Raw genomic sequence first — 21,704 nt, forward strand, 5'->3', positions numbered from 1 at the left:
GTTCTTCTGTTTCTAGTGAAAAATGTACCCAAACACATGGAATTTAAAAGGATATTTCTTACTCTGAATGAAATCTCAAGGTTTTCTCCTTCCCATATATCCATTCCAGCATCATATGTTCCAATTTCTTGAAAATAATCTCTGTCTATGGAAAAGAGGCCTCCTGCCATTGTAGGTGTCCTAAAACAAGAATAAAATTTTCTGAGCAGAAATGTGATATTTATCAATGTTTAACAATGAACTCAAATGGTGAGTCCAGTCAAAATGGAGATAAATCAGGCCACTAAGAAACAAGGAGACATTGGCCTATTCCAGAGCTTTGGGGATATTCACTACAACATTCTGTTATTGTACAGCACAAACTTTTTTCATTACCCAAACTGGTTATTGAAAAGTCCTTTTTACTGCTTATCAGAGAGTCCTTATTTAAACTCCTGGTTTTCATTGAATAATGGCTTTTTGTGTTGTTACCAAAGAAAAACCACTGTTTCCCAATTTCGGGTAATATACCCAGATTCAGGAAGCCCTACTGTAGAGAGTAATAAAAATAACTTTGATGGAGATTACAAAAGCAACAAAGTGAAACACTGCTTAAATTAAAACAATAGGGGAGGATTATGAAAATGACGCAGACAATTCCCCCTTCCAGCAATTCACATGAATGCAATACAGAGATGAGGGGAGGAATAATCAAACTTGCAAAATCTAAATAACCAATCTAAATATATTTTGGTCTCTTGTGGTATCTGCTTTCTAGGATTGCCAATTATCATCCAATTTGTATTACTCCAAAATTAAAGCATATTTATAATGTTATAACCAAAATAGTATAAAATAATTTTCTTTCTTATTTAAGATACAAATAATTCAATAGGATTAACTTTTTTTAACCTCCTGGGTGTATTAAACTTTGTGGGGATGATTTTTATGAAGTTTTTACAAAAAAGGTTAGCAAAATAGCTAGATTCTGAGCTATTCGTAGATTCCAATTCCAGCCTCCCTCTTCTTTTATTAATTGGACTATAATGATTCTGAAAATCAGAAACAACAATAATGCCTATTTTTAAAAAAGAAAAGAGATTTTCTAGATAATTGTTTAATAATTTATTAAGGATAATCAACAAATTTTAAATGTGCTTTGAGATCCTTTGCCACTTATTGCAAGGATGAAGAATTAGAAAAATATGAAAAAACAAGAGTTTTGAATTCTCAAATTGAGAAACCCAAAAATATAAAATATCTTGGAATATTTTTTCAAGCTTCCAGTGGGAAAAATGCTTATACTATGTAATTCAGAAAATCATTTTTTTAATAAGAGTGCTTTATCTATTTCTGCTACCTTAAAGCTATTTTCTGCTAAAGAGTGCTCCCAGTTAGGTTCTAATGGTTACTATAGGCACTCCTTGACTTATGATTACAATTGGATCAGAATTTCCATTGCTAAGCAAGGTGGTTTTATTTATTTATCTATTAAAATTTATATGCTGCCCATCTCACTATCCAGAGACTCCGAGTGGCTCAAGCAACTCTTGTTAAATAAATAGCGTTCAATTTTACTTTATTTTTTGCCATGTTGCTAAGCAATGCATTGCAGTTGTCAAGTTATGGTCATTGTAACGTGCCCATGATAAGAATTTGGGCACTAGGCAGTCTACCTGGTTTAAGACCAGCCACAGAACTATTGCAGCTATCCCCATTACCTATCTGAGCACTCTTAGCAAGCATAAAGCTGTTGCAGCCCTAGAATACCAGGTCTTCTCCTTACTCCATCAGGCCCAGAAGGCCTTAGTCAGTTATAGGGGCCAGCAGCATTAAATTGCTTCACTTACCTTTTGTATTTTATTGAACTGACAGGCACATCCAGACAATGTGAGGTGCAGCCTTTCTATATAGAGTCCACCTTACACCTGTCTTTAAGCAAGCGCCATTTTCACAATTGTTCAAAGGTTCCTCATGCAATTTGGAGGAGCCTTCCAAACAACTGCAAGAATTGGCACTCGCTTGCAGAACAGTACAAGGCAGCCTCTGTAGGAAGACCATGCTTCACATCAGCTGGGCACACCTGCCAGCAGCTGCAGAAAAACATAAAGGTAGGTAGAATACTTCATGCATACTGCTGGGCCTTTAACCATCTGTGGCCTCCTGGGCATGAAGTGGGAAGCAGACCAGTTTCCTGGATGTGGTGGGATGGGAAGAAGGCCTGGGCTTTCTGGCCCATGGCAGGTTTCCACAGACTCATGGGGTGAGGAAGGCCTTGGCCACATACTGCCAGGCCTCCCCCAGCTCCATAAAGAAGCTCATACTCTGCTTAACAACCTGTGTGATTCCTTAACAACCAGGAGAGCCACGATTGCTGTTGTTAGCAAAAAGGTCATGTTATATCTTGCTTAATGACTGCTTTGCTCAATAACCAAAAATTTCAGATTCAGTTGTGCAGTGCTTTTTTTGTAAAAGAAAAAGGTGCCGGAACTCACACATGTCATACAACCTGCCTTGCCTACCCTACAAGGTTCCATCCAAAAAAGGTGCCGGAACTCCGTTCTGAGTGTTCTATGAAAAAAAAAGCCCTGCAGTTGTGGTTGTATGTTGAAAACTACCTGTAAATTCCATCACAAAGGGCTTTAATGTTAAGCCAGGGCAATGTTCTACCAACTGCAGGTATTAAAAGATACCCTATGCTACCCATTTACGCCCTCAGAGCAAAGGCACTGTAAAATTACTGGTCATACTTCATGAAATTATAATTTACTCTCCCATAGCAAATACTCTGTGTATATGAATTCTTATTACAGTATAAACCTACGGTATCTCTCTACCACTCCAATGTTGCCAAATTCTATCATAGTGTTATTAAAAATAGGCAAGAGATGACATTCTCCAACCGTTGACATTTGTTGACTGAAACAAAAACTTTCAGTGACAGGATGCAAAACCCCTTACTGTTAACATATTAACTACATCTAACAGCTCTATATTTAGAATTTTAAATAAGAGAATATAATTGTTTAGTTTTTGGTTATGGATATAGCTTTAGCTTTAAACCACACAATAATTCCCAGGTTTTAGATTATTTTTAATTCAGGTTTTAGATTGTCTTAGCTTTTTTCGCCCTTTCATTCATACATGTCTAATTCTTGGAGACTGCTTGGACAAGTCCCTACAGTTTTCTTGGCATGATTTTTTCAGAAGAGGCTGCCATTCCTTTCTTCCTAAGAGGAGAGAAAGTGGCTGGTCCAACTGGCTTTGTGCCTAAGAGGAGACTAGAACTCATGATTCTAGTCTAATGCCTTAACCATTACCCCAAACTGGCTTCTCCTTTTTAACTTAGTATTAAATATATTAGGATAGCATATGCCCAGGCACAGAAACTCATCAAAATGGATGGTGCTTTAAGGTGCTACTGTTTACTGATTTTTTATGCTGATCTTTGACTGAAATAAATATGATACTGATATTGAGCCAAGACACATTAAGTTCAATCAGCTACACACAGACTGGTCTGGTTCCTGAAATGATTCCTTTATATTAAGCTATAGAAAAATATATGGGTTACAAAGATGCTATAAATCTGTTCATGTTAGGAACAATGTCTGTATAGATTGATTCTTATTACGGTATGCTATCTGTTTTAGGCACTATGCCAGATCTTTATTGCATACTTATTGATTTAAATATTAATAAGTCAACTTTCAGGACAAAATTCTTCTCAATATATCCTTAATAAATAGCGTAAAAGAAATCAATAAAACACTTATAAGTCAAAAAGTTAAAAATCCCCTATTTCATTTTATAGCTGTGGGATCTATGTGTATGTCCAGTGTCTAACAAACAAAAGGAGTAGGTGTGAATGATAACATTCTTCCAATTCTTGAGGGCTCTCACAAAGAAGAATGGGTCAACCTATTCTCCCAAGCAACTGAGGATAGTACAAGAGGTAATAGGTAACAGATTTTTAAAGAAAGATCCAACCTGTAATTAAGGAGAAATTTCCTGACAGTGAGAACAATGGAACAGGTCAATGGAATGGCTTGTCCCCAGAAGCTGTTAGTACTCCTTCACTGGAGGTTTTGAAGAAGAGGCTGGACTATCATTTGTCTGGAAGGGTATAGGGTCTCCTGCTCAAGAAGGGGACTGGACTAAAGACCTCCAAGATCTCTTCCAACCCTGTTATTCTATGTTCTAATTCAGTAAGAGACTTCAGAGAACGTTTGTCTTAGAACTTTCTTAAAAGTTATCAGTGATAGGGCATTAATGAACTTCAATGATATCTAACTTTCATATGTGTCTTTCAGTGCCTTTCATGTTCTCTTTCTTTCCATCCACTCTGTTGGCACTATATTTCCTAATTCTTATAGAGTTTGTACTTTCTATTCCTGCAGTTATTCTAATTTCAAGGTCTATTTTCTACCCAAATTCTCTTAAAACTATTATAAACTATCACCTACCACTTTATTTCAATCTTTAATCATAAATAAAATAAATTATTGGTTCATTTATTTTCTATGTGTAAATAAAAGTTTGGTCTATCGATTATGGCACCAGACTAGAAATCAGAAGACTGTGATTTCTAGATCTGCTTTAGACATGAAGGCTGGATGGGTGACTCTGTATCAGTCATTCGCTCTTAGCCCAACTGACTCACAGGGTTTCTATTGTGGGGAGAATAAGAGGAGGAAGAAGTATTAGGTATGTTTGCCACCTTGGAGCGATTTATAAAAATACTTAAGGTAGAATAAAATAAAAATAGACACGTTTAAACAATTTTAACAAAAATCTGGGTTCTTAGATCTTCAAATGGATCAGACACATTTTCTACACTCCTACCTACATTCCTATCTATTCATGTATGCAATTACAGAGTAACATTTTCCCCATATCACATAGATTCAGATTTTTTTTTAGTTTTTCCCAAACACATTTCTGATTCTTCTGTTATCAGCATACAGTTTTCACCAATTGAGTTTCTACTTCCATATGCCAGGAGAAAAAAATGTAATGATACCAATTCCAACATGTTTTTGCGTTTTCATTCATGATAAGCTGCATATTCATTTTAACATGTTTTCAGTTTCATTCTACATTATTTTACTTTCACTCAGATCTATCACTTCTTTTTCCTTTTTCTTATCTTCACAAATGCTTAATTTGCCTACGGTATTTCCTGTTTCTTTCATTTGTTATTTTTTGCCATTTACCCCTCTTACATTTCAACTAGGATTTTTTCCATATGTTGTCATTAACAGATGATATCACAGGTACTGATCATATAACATTATGATCAATTAAGAGTTTTATATTACAGTAACACTTTTTGGTAAAATAGAAAAGTTACTGACTAGATTACCAACCTCAGTCATACTTGTATCTTATGCAGCATCCCCTGCAAATATTTTGGAAAAGTAATTACCAATGTGATCACATTTTGGCCAGTATGCCACAAATGTATTGAAACTTCATGTCACCCAAAAATATTCATACTACCTTATACATTGCTAAGCACATTGATTTGTGCTTTAAAAATTGTAAGCCGTCCTGAGTCTTCGGAGAAGGGCGGGATATAAATGGGATTAAAATAAATAAAAAAAATACATGCCAAAATATCTAAACAAGAGATTATCTTGCAAGCCAACACTATCCTGTTAACCTCAAGTTACAATTATTTTATAGATAGTCCTCCGGTTACAACCATTTCTACAGTGACAGTTAAAAGGTACTGAATGAATAATAGTTCCCACCAGTCTCTGAAGTTCCAGCCATTGTAGCTTTCCCAGTATCACATGATCAAAATTCAGATGCATGGCAATTGGCCTATATTTTTGACATCCCTTGCCACTCATTACCAACTCCTACTTCTCTTCCATCTCCCTCCATCTTTTCCCTTTTGCTCATTCTGCAATTTAACTTCTACCTCAGCTGCCCCCACCTGACTTTTGCTGCCCTCTTTCTCCTGTTTTTGATAAATTGTGCCCAACAGAGGCAGCTGCTGACCCTTTGTAAGGACTTTCCAAAGTCTTGAAAAGCTGCAGTGAGGCCTTGGGGGGAGGCCACATGGAGGAGCCACAGGGATAGGCAGCAGCAATGGAGTGCAGGGTGGCCAAAACAGCAGAAATGGCGGGGTGTGGGGGAGGTGATGGAAGAGGAGTAAAAGTTGTGGGTAAGTATGATAGGAAAGAAGTCCAGGCCTAACAATCACAATTGGGACTATTGGAACTCCCACTACTAAATAATGCAGTCATGTGAAGTTTCACTAATGAACACATTGCTTAGCAATGAAAGTTTAGTCCTAATTAGAGTCACAACCTGAGGACTACCTATTCCAAAAATATTTGAAACTTTTAATTATTTACATATTCATTATAACGTTCATATATTTATAAATGATCTTTTAAAACAAACTCATTAAAGCTCCCTATTCTCATCACTATATAAAAACACAAAGGCATTAATTATTGCAAATGTATTATTTGGTTTTAATACAGGAATTCTTGAGTATCTTGCAAGTCCATATAAATTTTATGAATAAATAACTTCTTAATTTGAAAATAAACCAACATGTTTTTTGCTATACTGTCTTCAAAAATATTCTGAATGGCATGGCGTTTGTCAGCTTTTCTCAACCAGCTAGATGAGAAATTGGCAGGAATAAATTTCCACAGCCATGATATGGAGATTATAGGGAAGCTGATACGGAAATCATAGAAAAGTTATGAAGCCATTACAAAACAATTCCACTGACTTCCATGTATCAAATGCATAATTATGGTAAACTTATGGTTCAAATTTTATTTACTTATTTGTCATATTCATATTGTCCATCTCATAAAACATGACTTATTGGTTTAAACAGTGTAACAGCTTAAAGGTTATATTATTTCTGAGTGGAGGAATAGTTTCCATCTTCCTCTGGTTTCGGAAATGGACTAGCAGTTTCAGACTGTTTGACTGTGATCTTCTGAGAAATATAATTAATTAATTCATTAATCACAGAGGCTTGTAATTATTTCTAAATCTGAAAGGAATATCCATCAAACTGAATATCTATTAAAGTATTCAGTTTAATTAAGAATCAGTTTTCTTTACCTAACTGGAAGAGTCCGATCACCTTTCCTTCTATCCATTTCTCTCTGAGGAACAGGATACCATCGGAAATTTAACTTCCAGTTGAATCCTCCATAAGTCATATCAGAGCCTGCCATATATTCAAATGTGTCATCACTGATTACATCAATGATAGGACAAACTACAGTTTTCCTAGAGAAATAAATGACATGGATTGTTATAGACAAAAATAATAACAGTGCTATGTGTTATTCACTGCAGGGAGCAATTATGCAGCTTATTATTAGTTGATTTTCATCCTACTTATTAAACATTGGAGACTAACTATAATGAGGACAAGCCTATTAGAGCCCTATATGTCACTAAATCATCTGGACACTTGTTCAGATTCAGAAGTAGATGAAATATTACAAAGATTATATCCTGTTGGCTTTAACAAACTAATATTCCACACAAAACATGTAAGATTCTTTGAAGCTCTACAGTTTTCAAAGTAAAATAGTAACAAACTACAGCATTAACATTTGATGGATCCATATTAAAGTCTTCTTCGCTTTAAAAAAGCATTTGTGTTTAAAAAAAAGACTGGGGAAAAGCAGTGATAGATGAACTTATAGGAATTTCAATCCATTATATACACACAACTCATTTAAATAAGGTTATGTTCTGTTGCTTATTTTTGTCAAAACATGCTCTACTGCACAACAAAACCCTCAAAAGGATCTGCAAACTTTAATCATTGTTTTGAAAGAGTATTGTTATAAACACATTTAACTAAATTAATAAATATTAGTCTTTTAACACATTTTATAAAATAACCACCTGTTAGCTTTAATCCGTGCTAGCAGAGGCTCAAGCCAACCTACAGTGCATTCACAATGAGCATCTAAAAAGGTAATGACTTGGCCTTTGGAGGCAGCAGCTCCTTTCAATCTGGCTCTGATGAGTCCAGAACGCTGCTCCATTCGAATCACATACACTGGTATTCGTAATTTTTTCACAAAGTTCTCCAATGGTCTCTTCAAGAAGTCTGAAAAACAGTGTCAATCAAAAAGTGACTTAAAAGTTTCTTGCATATAAACCCTTAATTGTATTAGTCAAATTCGTAGGCTGACTTTGATCTAAATTACCTCTCAATTTGATCAGTGACAAGACAATTCAGCAAAGTTGTCCTTCCTTTTTTTTGGCAATTCTTTCTGAAGAAACAGAAAGTTTGACTCACCATAAAAATTTTTCTGGATGCAGAATATGCAAGTGATATAGTTAACAAGAAGGTAGAGCCTTTACAAGAAGCAGGAACTTGATATGCATAAAGTAGACGAATATCTGCAAAAACAATATTTACCTAAACTTTCACAAGCTTAGAGACAACTTATGAATGAACCAGTAACTACTTTTGAAATACCAGAAACTATTAAAAATGAAAACAGGTAAAATTCCAGATCCAGATAGTCTCACAAGCCAATGTTATAAATGCTTTCAGAATCAACTCCTTCAGCCACTAAAGGATATAATGAATGGAGTATTACAGGAAACAAAGATACCTCAAACCTGGAAAGAAGGTAATATTGTGTTATTACCAAAAAAGGGTAAAAAAAACTATAGATCAATTTCATTATTAAATAATGATTATAAACTTTTCAATGCAATTTTGGCAGAAAGATTGAAGAAGGTTTTACAGACATATATTCATTAAGCTCAATCTGGCTTTTTGCCAACAAGAGACAATGTGATGACTGTTTTGAAAATTATTGAATACCTGCAATATCATGAGAAACAGGCAGCTTTAATAGTTTTTGCATACAGTAAAGGCATTTGACCATTTAAATTGGGGTTTTGCATTTAAAGTTTTGGAAGATATGGCTTTTGAGGAGAAATTTATTCAAGGGGTTAAAGCAGATTATTCGTCAGAGCAAGCAAAGATTATTATTAATGGAGATTTAACTAAACCATGTGAAATTCAAAAAGGTACGAGACAAAGATGCCCCTTATCTATTCTGCTGTTTATATTGGTATTGGAAGCTTTGAATAGGGATATTAGGCAAGATAAGAAAATAACAGGTATAAATATCAAAAAGGAAATTTATAAAGTGAAAGCATTTGCTGATGATTTAATTATATTTTGGAAACGCCCCAAAACTAATATAGAATATTTGATAAAGAAACTAAATGAGTTTGGAGCTTTAGTGGGCATTAAAATAAATAGAAAATAACAATGATTTTTAAGAATATGACCTCTTATGATTGTGACATACTGACTAAAAAGTTGGGTTGTAAGGCGGAGAAAAAGGTGAAATAGCTGGGGGCTATATTGACAAATAGAAGGGACGCGGTGGCTCAGTGGGTTAGGACGCTGAGCTTGTCAATCAAAAGGTTGGCAGTTTGGCAGGTCAAATCCCGAGTGCCGCGTAGCAGAGTGAGTGCCTGTTACTCATCCCAGCTTCTGCCAACCTAGCAGTTCAAAAGCACGTAAAAATGCAAGTAGAAAAATAGGGACCACTAAAGTGGGAAGGTAACAGCGTTCCGTGTGCCTTTGGCATCTAGTCATGCCGGCCACATGACCACGGACACGTCCTCGGACAAACGCTGGCTCTTCGGCTTTGAAATGGAGATGAGCACCAGCCCCTAGAGTCTAGCACACATGTGTGGGGGAACCTTTACCTTTTTATATTGACAAATATAAATGCTGAACTGTTTCAAAACAATTTTGTGCCTCTTTGGAATATTAAAAAGACTTATTAAGATGTTTTAGCAAAGATACTTTTTCTGTTTCATGCTTTATCAATACTTATGATACTCCATTTAAACAATGGCAGATGGGTATCTCTAAGTTTATATGGCAAGAAAAATAAATAAAGAAGATATAAATTATTGCAAGCTGCTAAGATAATTAGAGGTTTCGATTTACCACATTTAAAATTGTAATTTGATGCCTGTTTTTTGTTCTGGCTAAGAGTGGGTGATCCTCCAAAATAAGATGTTACTCAAGCTAGAGGGCTATGAATTAAGATTTGGACAGGATGACTATTTATGATATGATAAGGTTAAAGTAAATGATGATTTTAATATTCACTTCATTAGACATGCCATCTTAAGAGTTGGGAATAAATATAAAGTAAGGTTCTCTTTGGGTGTCTCTTAGGAAGTTTTTTTACGAAAAGAAATGGTAGCAAGAGCAGACTGGGAGACTTACACATGAAGATAACACTAGGTAAACATTGCATTGGTTTAACACACTTAAGCACATATGTCCCCCATGAACAATTTCCATTCTTTTCTCTCTCCAGAATGCATTTTCTTTTCCCACAGATCCACATGGCCCAAGCAGTAGAATGCTTTCCGTTGCATCTTTGTAGTTTCCGACAACATTTTATAACTCGTGTCCTGTCCCCCTCTGCACAACCTGTCAAAACCATGGCTCTGGAGCTACCCAACTGGTCTGAAAGTGCAGCTCCTTTAAAAAAAACTTGTGGAGCAACCGCAGGTTTTTTTTTTAAAAAAAAATACATCGCATTCTGGCTCCCCCACACAGTCCCTGCCATCATCCTGCCCACTGTCAATTGCACACTACCCCCACAGCATCGTTTCTACCTGCTACCTGATTAGATGGGGGTTATTTGTCCTGTGCAACAAAATGCCCGGGTCAAACAGCACCTGGGTGAATGGGCAGGGACTAAGGGCAGAGGGCAGAGGGCCAGGGGGCCATTGGCAGTGGACAATGGCCAGGGATGACTAGCAGAGAAGGAAAGCTTTGAATCAGCTGAGGCGGGTGGCTGGGGGTGAAGTGAGCATGGTCAAGTGTTGATGTCTAAACGTCCTAGAGTCACAGGAGTACATCATAGTTAGACTGCTTAACAAGAAACACTAGTAATGTTTCATGGAGATTTGGTAATTGTAGGCAATAGCAACCATATAATTACAGTAGTTTCAGTCTGAAGAAGAGGTTTGTGGACAGTCCCACAAACCAAAGAAGTTCAGCCAATCAATTCGAAATATTTTTTTGTGAAAAATTTGAATTGATTGGTTGAACTTTTTTTTTCAGACTGCACATGGCGGAGGACTGGGAGCCGCAGGAGATGGCTGAAAGAGCCACGTGCGGCTCCGGAGCCGTGGGTTGCCGACCCGTGGTCTAGATGAAAAACCCAGAATCTTAGGGAAAATGACAATCTTGCAAGATTTTAGCCATTTAGAAAAAAATCATCTTACAATAAAATTTAACTGAAAGAAGAGAAACAGCATGACTGATTTTTTTTCTTTTAGTGCAGGCAAGCATGGATAATATACTGCACTATGAGCAATTCTGGAAATAATATATATTTGGTTTTCAATCTGCCCTGATACCAAAATCAAGCAAGATTTCAAACATTCTCCTGATACACGTTTATTCTGAAAGAAATTTGTAAATTTTATTCCAAATACCAAGGCACAATTCCTACCACACACAATATTTTCTGGGTAACAAACCTACTTTATATGAATCTAGTCTTAAAACTATACCAAGAGAAGTCTAAATCTAGGAAGTATGTCCAAATGACAACTAATGCAAACAATGATAAATTCTTACCTCTTTCACTAGCATCATCTACCAGGACAATTTCTTCCAGCATATGTCTTGGTGATCTGTTTATTACACTGTGAACAGTTCGCAAGAGAGTACTCCAAGCTTCATTATGAAAAACAATTACAACACTTGTTGTAGGAAGATTATCAGGATATACTTTTGTCTTACAGCTAAAAATATAAAAATAATTAAAACAATAATTACAATAAATATGTTTGTACAGCAATTTAGTATAGAATATAAAATGTGTTCTATACCACATGTGTTCTATACTAATCAATCTTGGCAGGTACAGACTAGAATAATAATTTTGAGGCAGCTAGAAAACAGTTTCTTGATCTTCATTCATCCATCCATTTACAATCATACAGTAAGGGCAAATTATAGTAATGATTAAAAGATTTAAAACAAATAAATTAACCAATAAAGCATACAAAGTCCTAATATTTAATAAAAGCACATCTGAAACAATATTTTTTCTGATACCAAAATTGTAGAATAGTTCACATATCAGATGCAGTTTCAGAAGATGTTTTATTCCATATAACTATTTGCTAATCAGTCAAAATACCTAGAAAATGGCTTCAGGTAGGTACATGTAGACATTGGGATTTTAAATATATATACTTTAAAGCACACGCTTCTAATAAGCGAACAGGAAAATCTGGCTGTAAGTATGCCTTTTATCAATTCACCCTTATAATTACTGTTTTACATAGGATGTCAAATGTTTTTAACAGGTATACTTCTTTCTTGAAGATATGAAAAAATTATTTGATCCCCTGCTGATTTTTACATTTGCCCCACTGACAAAGAAATGATCAGTCTATAATTGTGATGGTAGGTTTAACAGTGAGAGACAGAATAACAAAAATAAAAAATCCAGAAAAATGCATTTCAAAAAAGCTATAGATTCGCATTTTAATGAGTGGAAATAAGTATTTGACCCCTTCACAAAACATGACTTAGTACTTGGTGGCAAAACCCTTGTTGGCAATCAGACAGGTCAGACATTTCTTGTAGTTTGCCACCAGGTTTGCACACATCTCAGGAGGGATTCTATCCCATTCCTCTTTGCAGATCCTCTCCAAGTCATTAAGTTTTCGAGGCTGATGTGTGATAGCATGAACCTTCAGCTCCCTCCATAGATTTTCTATGGTATTAAGGTCTGGAGACTGGCTAGGACATTCCAGGACCTTAATGTACTTCTTGAGCCACTGCCTTGGTCATGTGTATTGGGTCGTCATGCTAGAATACCCTTCCACGACCCATTTTCAATGCCCCAGCTGAGGGAATGAGGTTCTCACCCAAGATTTGACAATGCATGGCCCCATCTCTTTGATGCGGTGAAGTTGTCCTGTCTCCTTAGCAGAAAAACACCCCCAAAGCATGTTTCTGCCTCCAGGTTTGATGGTGGGGATATTGGTCTTGGGATCATAGGCAGCATTCCTCCTCCTCCAAACACGGCGAGTTGAGCTGATGCCAAAGATAAGACCTGGTTATTCCAACAAGTGGGCCTGGACTGATCATGGTTTTTAAATTTGGTTTTTTATTGGTTTAAATTGTTCTTATTTCTTATACAGTATTGTTTAATCCTCTTTTAATTTTTGTATTTATATCTTTTAACTTTTTATTGTTGTGAGCCGCCCTGAGTCCTCAGGGAGAAGGGTGGCATATAAATTTAATAAACCTGATTTTGGTCTCATCTGACCACAACACTTTCATCCAGTTCTCCTCTGAATCTTTCAGATGTTCACTGGCAAACATCATTGTACATGTGCTTTCTTGAGCAGGGGGACCTTGTGGGTGCTGCAGGATTTCAGTCCTTCATGGCGTAGTGTGTTACTGATTTTCTTGGTGACTATGGTCCCAGCTGATCATTGACAAGATCCGCCCATGTAGTTCTGGGCTGATTCCTCACCGTTCTCATGATCATTGAAACTCCACGAGGTGAGATCTTGCCTAGAGCCCAGACCGAGGAAGATTGATAGTTATTTTGTGTTTCTTCCATTTGCGAATAATCACACCATTGTCACCTTCTCACCAAGCTGCTTGGAGATAGTCTTGTAGTCCATTCCAGCCTTGCGTAGGTCTACAATCTTGTCCCTGACATCCTTGGACATCCTTTGATCTTGGCCATGGTGGAAAGTTTGGAATGTGATTGATTGCTTCTGTGGACAGGAGTCTTTTATACAAGTAACAAGTTGAGATTAGGAGCACTCCCTTTAAGAGAGCGCTGCTAATCTCAGTTCATCACCTGTATAAAGGACACCTGGGAGCCAGAAATCTTGCTGATAGGGCATCAAATACTTATTTCACTCATTAAAATGCAAATCAATTTATAACTTTTTTGAAATGCATTTTTCTGGATTTTTTGTTGTTATTCTGTCTCTCACTGTTAAAATAAGCCTACCATTACAATTATAGACTGATCATTTCTTTGTCAGTGGGCAAATGTACAAAATCAGCAGGGGATCAAATAATTTTTTCTTTCACTGTATGTGTGTACATGGCAAGCTAGATGTTCCAGGAGCTGAGGCACACTTTCTACAGAGATTGCTGGACAAAAGGTGGAGCTTGGCCAGTGAAATCTCTCCAGAGAAAGGACAGATCATGAGATTGTCCACATGTATTCAGGACAGCTGCTCCTCGTAGGTATATTGTTTAAAAAATTATTGACCTGTGGTGCCATTTCACTCAAATGGTTACAATCAGACAGAAGGATTTTAGTAATATGCTAGACTGGGGGTCATGAACCCCTGGTCCATGGCCCAGTACTGGGCTGTGGCCCGCTGGGACCTGGGACATGTAAATGGAGGGGGGGCGTGCACACAAAACCATCCCCTCCTCCTCCACCGCTGCCAGTCCATGGACCCAGAAAAGTTCGGGACTGTTGTACTAGACAACCCATGAGCAATTAGATCATTGTTACAGAGATATTTCCTCATCTTAATAGAAAAACAGAATGACCACAGGTAGGCAAAAAAGCACTGGGAGCAGGAGCAATTTCACACTTCCTATTGGCTTCCCCATTGGCTTTCCTGTAGGAACCTGGTAGGAAGCACTGGAAATGATCAACATATGAACACAATTGATTGGCAGTGAAGTGGCATAGCTGCACTCAAACAGCCACATCTTTGTCAATCCCATGGGAATCATCGGACATTTTCTGTAAGTTAATGGTACTAGAACTTTATGTGATCTTGATTTTATCCCTCGTGTTAATGCATCTCAGGTTTATGTTGGCTTTTCTGGCTGCTGCCGCACATTGTTGGCTCTAGTGGACAATCACTTAAATCATATTATTTAAGTGACTGTCCACTAGGACTCCAAGATCTCTTTCACAACTACTGGCATTAAGCCAGGTTTCGTCTAGTCTATACCTATACAATTGTTTTTTCTTGCCTAAGTGTAAAACCTTATTTTTATCAACGTTGAATTTTATTTTGTTAGATAGGGCCCAGTGTTCAAGTCTATCAAGATCTTTTTGGATCTTGAGCTTGACTTCTAGGCCTGTTGGCTATTCCTGCCAGCTTAGTGTCATGTGCAAATTTGATGAGTTCCCCTTCAATTCCTTCATCTAGATCAGGGCTTTTCAACTGGTGGTACGTGTTACTTTGGCACCTAGCAGGTGATACACGACCGTGCTAGACAAGTACAGCGGGGGAGGAGAATGAGCTGAAGTGACAGCAGAGCCACACAAACCTGAGGGAAAGACAGATGGAGCTGCAGGGCTGTTGGGGCTCATCAGAACCCCCAGGATCAGCATGTGCAGCTACAAGCTAATCGACCCTTCTGTAGGGCTGTCGGGGCTCAGAAGATGCCCCAAGGATCAGCGCCGGACTCCAGCTGATTGGTGCTTCTAGAAGCAGCGCATAGCTGGAGGTGCACCAAAGAGAAAAGGAGGACAGGGGAAGAGAGGAGAGGATATAAAAGGAGGTTTGGGAGAGAAAGGGAGAGGGGGGAAAAGACAACAGGAAAAGAGAAGGGGACAGAGAAGAAGCTGTGGAAGGAGAGCCCAGCAGGCAGAGAGGAAGAAGAAACAGGGAAGAAGCAGCTGTGGAAAGAGAGCCCAGCAGGCAGGGAGTAAAAAGAGAGAGAAGGAGAGGGGAAGAAGGGCTGATCACCAAGGTAGTGGTGCATATTAATAACTATGGATAAATTCATCATAAATTTGTCAGTGCAAAGAGAAATTGATTCAGAAAAGGAACTACCACTGAAGAAATTAAAACGGTACTTTTTTCCTTTTTTAAACGTTTATAACATTTTATTAGATTATAGAATAAAATACAAAAATACAAAAGCAAATAGTAGGACAGTGGGGAGGAAGAAGGGGGAAAAAAGTGAGGGGGAGAAGGGAAAAAGAAAAGGCATTTACTTCTGACTTCCTCTGTTGCAGAAGAATGATGCATTAACATCAAACCTCAACTTTTTACTTTTCCATAATAGTATAAACTAGCCAGTTCTATAACAACAAATGAATCTAATCAGTAAAACCCCAAATCCCCCTTTTTTAGTCATCATGTTTTTGACATCTTGCTAAGCACTGGTGGCACTCGAATATTGTCATGTCTTAAAAGTGGTACAATCTGTGAAAAGGCTGAAAAGTCCTGATCTAGATAATTTATGACGATATTGAAGAGTACTGGGTCTAAGGCGGAACCTTGGGATACCACTACATATTTCCCTCCATGTGGATGTTGTTCCATTGAGGACTTCACATTGAGTATGATTTACCAGCCAGTTACACACCCACCTGGTGGTGGTGCTATCTATCCCACATTTTACTAGCTTGCCAAGAAGATGATTGTGGTCTACTTTATCACATGCTTTATTGAAATCTAAGTATACTATGTCTACAGCATTTCATTGATCTAATAATTTGTTCACTATGTCAAAGAATGAAATAAGATTGGTTTGGCATGATCTATTTTTGATAAACCCATATTGGATTACTGACTATAACTTTGTTTGATTCTAGGTGTTTGCAGTTTTGTTGCTTGATTATCTTTTCCAAGATCTTCCCAGGTATTGATGTCAGGTTGATTGGTCTGTATTGTCTTGGATCCATTGTGGGTTTTTTTTCCTTTTTTGAAGATGGAGACCACATCAGCTCTTTCCCAATCCTTAGGAAGTTCCCTGCTGCTCAAAGATGTGTTTCAATAGTTCTAAAATCATGTCTGCCAGTTTCTTCAGAACTCTGGGATGTAGTCCATCAGGACACAGTAATTTGAATCTATCTAGAACTGTTCTCTTACCTTATTTTTGCATATTTCAATTTGCATTCCTAACCTATCATTTATGGTTCTGTTTTTGATAAGTTGTTTTTTCCTTGCATGATGACAGATGCAAAGTATGAATTAAGTAGTTCTGCTTTATCTCTGTTGCCCATTATTCTTTGCCATCTTCTCCCATTAGTGGACCGATTGTTTCTTTGACTTTTGGGGTTTTTTGTTTAATGTGCTGAAAGAAACTTTTAAAATTGTTTTTGATATTTGTTGTAACTCTTACTTTGTTCAAAGACTTAGCTTTCCAAACTTCATTATTGCAGGTTCTCGCTATCTGATGGTATTCTGCCTTAGTTATGAGTCCCTCTTTTTATTTTTCATACTTATCCCCTTTGTCTTTCAGTTATTTTTTATTAACTATATTTGTCTGAGTTTGTTAAAATCAACTAAAGTCTAAGACACTGATTTGATTATGTTCTGTTGCTTGTGTCTGTTTTATATTGAATTCTAAAATGACGTGGCCACTCTCCCCTAATGTTTCTGCAACTTCAGTCCCCTCTATCATTTCTTCTCTGTTGATAAGAATAAAGTTCAGTATAGCTGTCCTTCTAGTTGCCTCCTCTATCTTTTGGGTGATGACGTTATCAGCTAGGTGAGTCAGGAATCTGTTCAATCTCCCATTAGTTGCAGCTTGTCTCTCAGTTGATGTTAAAGTCCCCCATTATTACTGCGCTGTGTTTCTTGTCGGTTAACTGGTTGGCAAAAAGTTCATCTATTTCTTCTGCTTGGTTGAGTGGCCTGTAGTATACACCTGTGGCAATGTCATTCTTTTTCCCTATTATGTTGACCCATGTGCATTCTACAAAGCTTTCAACCTTTGTTGAGTGCATCTCTATAGAGAGGAAGTGATCTCTAATATACAATGCAAGTCTACCTCCTCTTTTGTTAGGTCTATTTCTTTTGAATAGTTTATATCTTCTTTTTTTATTGAAAAGTTTTAAAATACAATTTTCCTTTAAGAAAATAGTTTATATCTTCTATCAGTACATTCCAGTCATGAGTTTCATTCCACCAGATTTCTGTAATAGCAACTATATCATACTTGCTCTCTTGTACTAATATTTCAAGTTCATCCTGTTTGCTCCCTAAACCTTGAGCATTAGTTTAAGTTTTGGCATTTAAGTTCTTTGTGGCTGACCGTGGATATGCTTTCTACATCTCCTACTTTGTATCTGAGATTTTCTTCTTTGTCTTTACTCCTTGCCTCCATAGTTGATTGGTTATCGAGTGGTTTTTGCTTTGAATTAGGTCCTAATGGTTGTGAAGATTGGTCACCCCCTTTCAATTTAAGTTTAAAGCCCTTCTGATAAGATGAGCTAATAATAATATTAAGATAGAAAACGTTTTAGGTAAAATCTATACAGGTAGTTGTCGACTTATGACAATTTGTTCAGCAACTGTTCAATTATGGCAGCACTGAACAATTAGTACTTATGACTGATTCTCACAATTACAGCATTGTCCCTGTAGTCACGATAAAAATTGGGCCTTTGGCCATCAACCCGAATGGGGTTTCAACTCCACCTGCCTATCTCCCCCAACTATGCCATTTTGGCTCCCTGCACTCTATAAACCTTCGTTGACTTTGTTATATTCTCCCACAAGTGCCCAAGCTTATTCGATCAGCCCTTTGCAAGGCAGCTGCACAAGTTTTCTTTCCCAGGTTGCACATGACAACGTTCTTACAAAACCTGAGGATATTGGCCTCATATAACCAGCAGCTGCTCTGCAAAGGGCCTGGTTGGACACACCTTGTCAGTACTGACAAGAAAACAGTGAAGGTGAGCTGGCATGGCAAAGTACAGTGTACCAGAGGCCTTGGATGATAGGGTGACATGAGCAACTGTGGTTGGGGAAACTGTGGCTTTTCAGGAAGCTGCAATTTTGCACTACACTATTAGGCTGGGTTTTGCACTGTGGTGTGACTCAGAGGCTTCTTGCAGTCTCAGAGCTACAGTGCACCAAGAAGCCCCTTTGCACCATGCTGCTGGGCTGGGCATCACACTGTGAAGGACTTCATGCTGCACTGTGATTCAAAGGCTTCTTGTAGCCCCAAAGCCACAATGCACTTTTTGTGTCTTTGGGGTAACTCAAGGCAGGGTGCAAGGCAGCCAAAAGGGCAGAGATGGGCAGAATAGGCAATTGGGAAGAGTTGAAGGACAAAATCAAAACATATAATTTAGTTTTAATACTACATTGATTTGTTTCTCATGCAACAAAATCCAACCAAGAACTAAAAACAAATTTCCTGACTGTGAGAACAATTAATCAGTGAAACAACTTGCCTTCATTGGAGGTTTTTCAGAAGAGAGTAGACATCGTTTGTCTGGAATATATAGGATCTCCTGCTTGAGCAGGGGGTTAGACTAGAACAGTTCTTTTCAACCAGTGGTATGGGTACCACCTGTGGTACATTGGCACCTGGCAGGTGGTACGCGATTATCCTAGAAAAGTGGTAGTGGGGGGAGGGGAATGAGCTGAACCGGTGGCAGCACCGCACAAGCCTGAGCAAGATAGCTGGAGCTGCAGGGCCATCAGGGCTCAGTGGAAGCACCAGATCAGCACTGCTTTCCAGCTGATTGGCGCTTCTTCAGGGCTGTCAGGGCTCAGTGGAAGCACCAGGATCAGCGCCAGGCTCCAGCTGGAGCTCGGCACTGATCCTGGTGCTTCTGCTGTGCCCTGAAGAAGCAGAAATCAGCTAGAAAGCAGCACTGATCCCGGCATGTCTGCTGAGCCCAGAAGACGCGCCGATCAGCTGGAATGTTGCAGCATCTGCAGGGTCTTGTGATTTACATTCAGATGCTTGGCAACTGGTTCATATTTATGATGGTCACAGTGTCCCAGGGTCATGTGAAGTGACCAAAACCTGCTGCAAGCACCCAGCAATCGGGGGGAATAAAAACCACACACACCCCCACCCCACAGGTTTCTTGCTCGGCTGTGGCTTGGGGGGCACTTTTTTCAATGCCATTGTAACTTCAAACAGTCACTAAGAAAACTGTTGTAAGTCGAGGACTAACTGTACTTCATCACTTTTTTCCTTTTTTGTCATCAAGTTTTTGACACCTTGCTAGGCGACTGGCGGTACTCGGATGTTGCCACATCCTAAAAGTGGTACAAGGGATGAAAAGGTTGAAAAGCCCTGGACTAGAAGACCTGGAAGGTCTTCCAACTATGTTATTATGTATTCTTTCAATATTAATATTTTGCCTGCTACTTTTATGAAACAGTAAAATTATGGAATGGTGCATTCTACAGAGGTTTCAAGCTTCATTCAAAACAAAAATTCAAACATGTCAAAGTAAATTCAGTTAAACTTGAATATTGTAATATTAAAAAAAGACTTACTAGTATTAAATCTCCATAGATTCCAAGAAGTGATAAATTGACTATATGCATTTATATATTATAAAGATTTTCTCATTCTGTGTAACAATTCTCTATTCAATATTAAATATCTAGCCTAACATTGCTAAATATTCACCTATTTAGAGGCTTAAATAAAATCTTCAAATAGTTTTAAACCATTGATCAAATAAAAATAACCCTTGTTGAATGAAAAAAGCAATTTTCATTTCTCAATCAAGCCAAGGATCTAAAACTGATGCAGTTGGCAGCAGCTTTGCTTTTCGTATGCTAATTGTAGTGATCTGTACATTGGTCACAGAGAAAATGCAGTCCCTTTTGAACTATTTTTTATATTTGGAAAGAGATCCAAATTCATTATAAATGTACCATAAAAGTAATTTAAAAAACAAAATTAAATCTTCCCAAAGAGTCCTGGGATTGTCTATTCATTTAATACATTTTCACATAAAGACATTATTTCATTTAATAAGAGATAACGAAATAATTGGATTACCAAGGAACTATACAATATAGAGTTATGATGTGGAATATCATGAAGAAAATAGTTGCTTGTAAGAACTTTTCTGCCAGTTTTATCAACTTTCTTACTATATAGCCCTGGTGGCAATCAAATGTCAATGATTTCTCCTGCTCTGATTTGGGACAACAAACAAGCCAGTATTTCTGGGGATTCTGCCATCTCTCCGAGGGGGGGGGGGAGAGGATGGTTACTAAAGTGATTTTCAAACAACAGGGGATGTTTTACTGGGGAAGGGAGGGGGGACAGACAGGTCTGGATTGTATCTTCATTTACAACTGAAAAGGAAAGCAATAACCATAAAACCAAGGAGAGTTCCCTTTCCCATGGAAGGACCTGACACCTAGCAACTGACGACAGCCTGACCAAATGGATGAGGGGAGGGGCTGGAATGGGAATGGTTTATATAGGATTGAAATGTAACTTTTCTCAGATTCCGTCTTGTATTCCCACAATCGATTCCATCCTAGTAAACATTTTCCTTTTGGACTAAACTTGCATCCAAGAGTTCTTATTTCCTAAGATGTGGATTGAGGTGGGTCCTGACAGTAGACGGAATCTGCTTTAAGAGTCAACCTGGAAGGGAAAACCTTACCGGGGGACTTTGCAACAAATAAAATGTCTGGCGACGAAGCAAGAGAGGAGGGAAGCCCCATGGAGGGGGAGTCTTCCCCCCAAATGGAATCCCAGAGACAATGGGAAGCTGAAGCAGCATATTCCCCCGGGGAAGAAGCGGTGGAGCAGTACGACCGAAAACCCCGGTGGTCGATGGGCGTTGGAAGGAAAAGTGAGTGGGAAAAGGCTTCGGGAGAAATGACCCTGAGGCATAGTAACCACCAACCGGAATGGAGGCAAGAGATGGAGAGTTCCCTGCACGCCAGCGAGGAGGAGCGGATCCTGGAAAAGGCCA

General features: G+C 38.0%; 1 protein-coding gene across 2 annotated transcripts in view; it reads right to left on the minus strand.

The window, feature by feature from the left end:
- The window catches only part of GALNT1 (polypeptide N-acetylgalactosaminyltransferase 1), a 71,554-nt gene that overhangs the window by 18,809 nt on the left and 31,041 nt on the right, over window positions 1-21,704 (minus strand). For both annotated transcript variants that reach the window (XM_081344132.1, XM_081344133.1), the window contains exons 5-8: window positions 11,624-11,790; window positions 7,882-8,089; window positions 7,081-7,251; window positions 63-180 (exon numbers count right to left, since the gene is read on the minus strand). In XM_081344132.1, coding sequence (XP_081200258.1) covers window positions 63-180; window positions 7,081-7,251; window positions 7,882-8,089; window positions 11,624-11,790 — 664 coding nt within the window. The remainder of the gene's footprint in view (window positions 1-62; window positions 181-7,080; window positions 7,252-7,881; window positions 8,090-11,623; window positions 11,791-21,704) is intronic.

Source organism: Vipera berus (assembly GCF_964194415.1).
Source record: "Vipera berus genome assembly, chromosome: Z".
NCBI lineage: Eukaryota > Metazoa > Chordata > Lepidosauria > Squamata > Viperidae > Vipera > Vipera berus.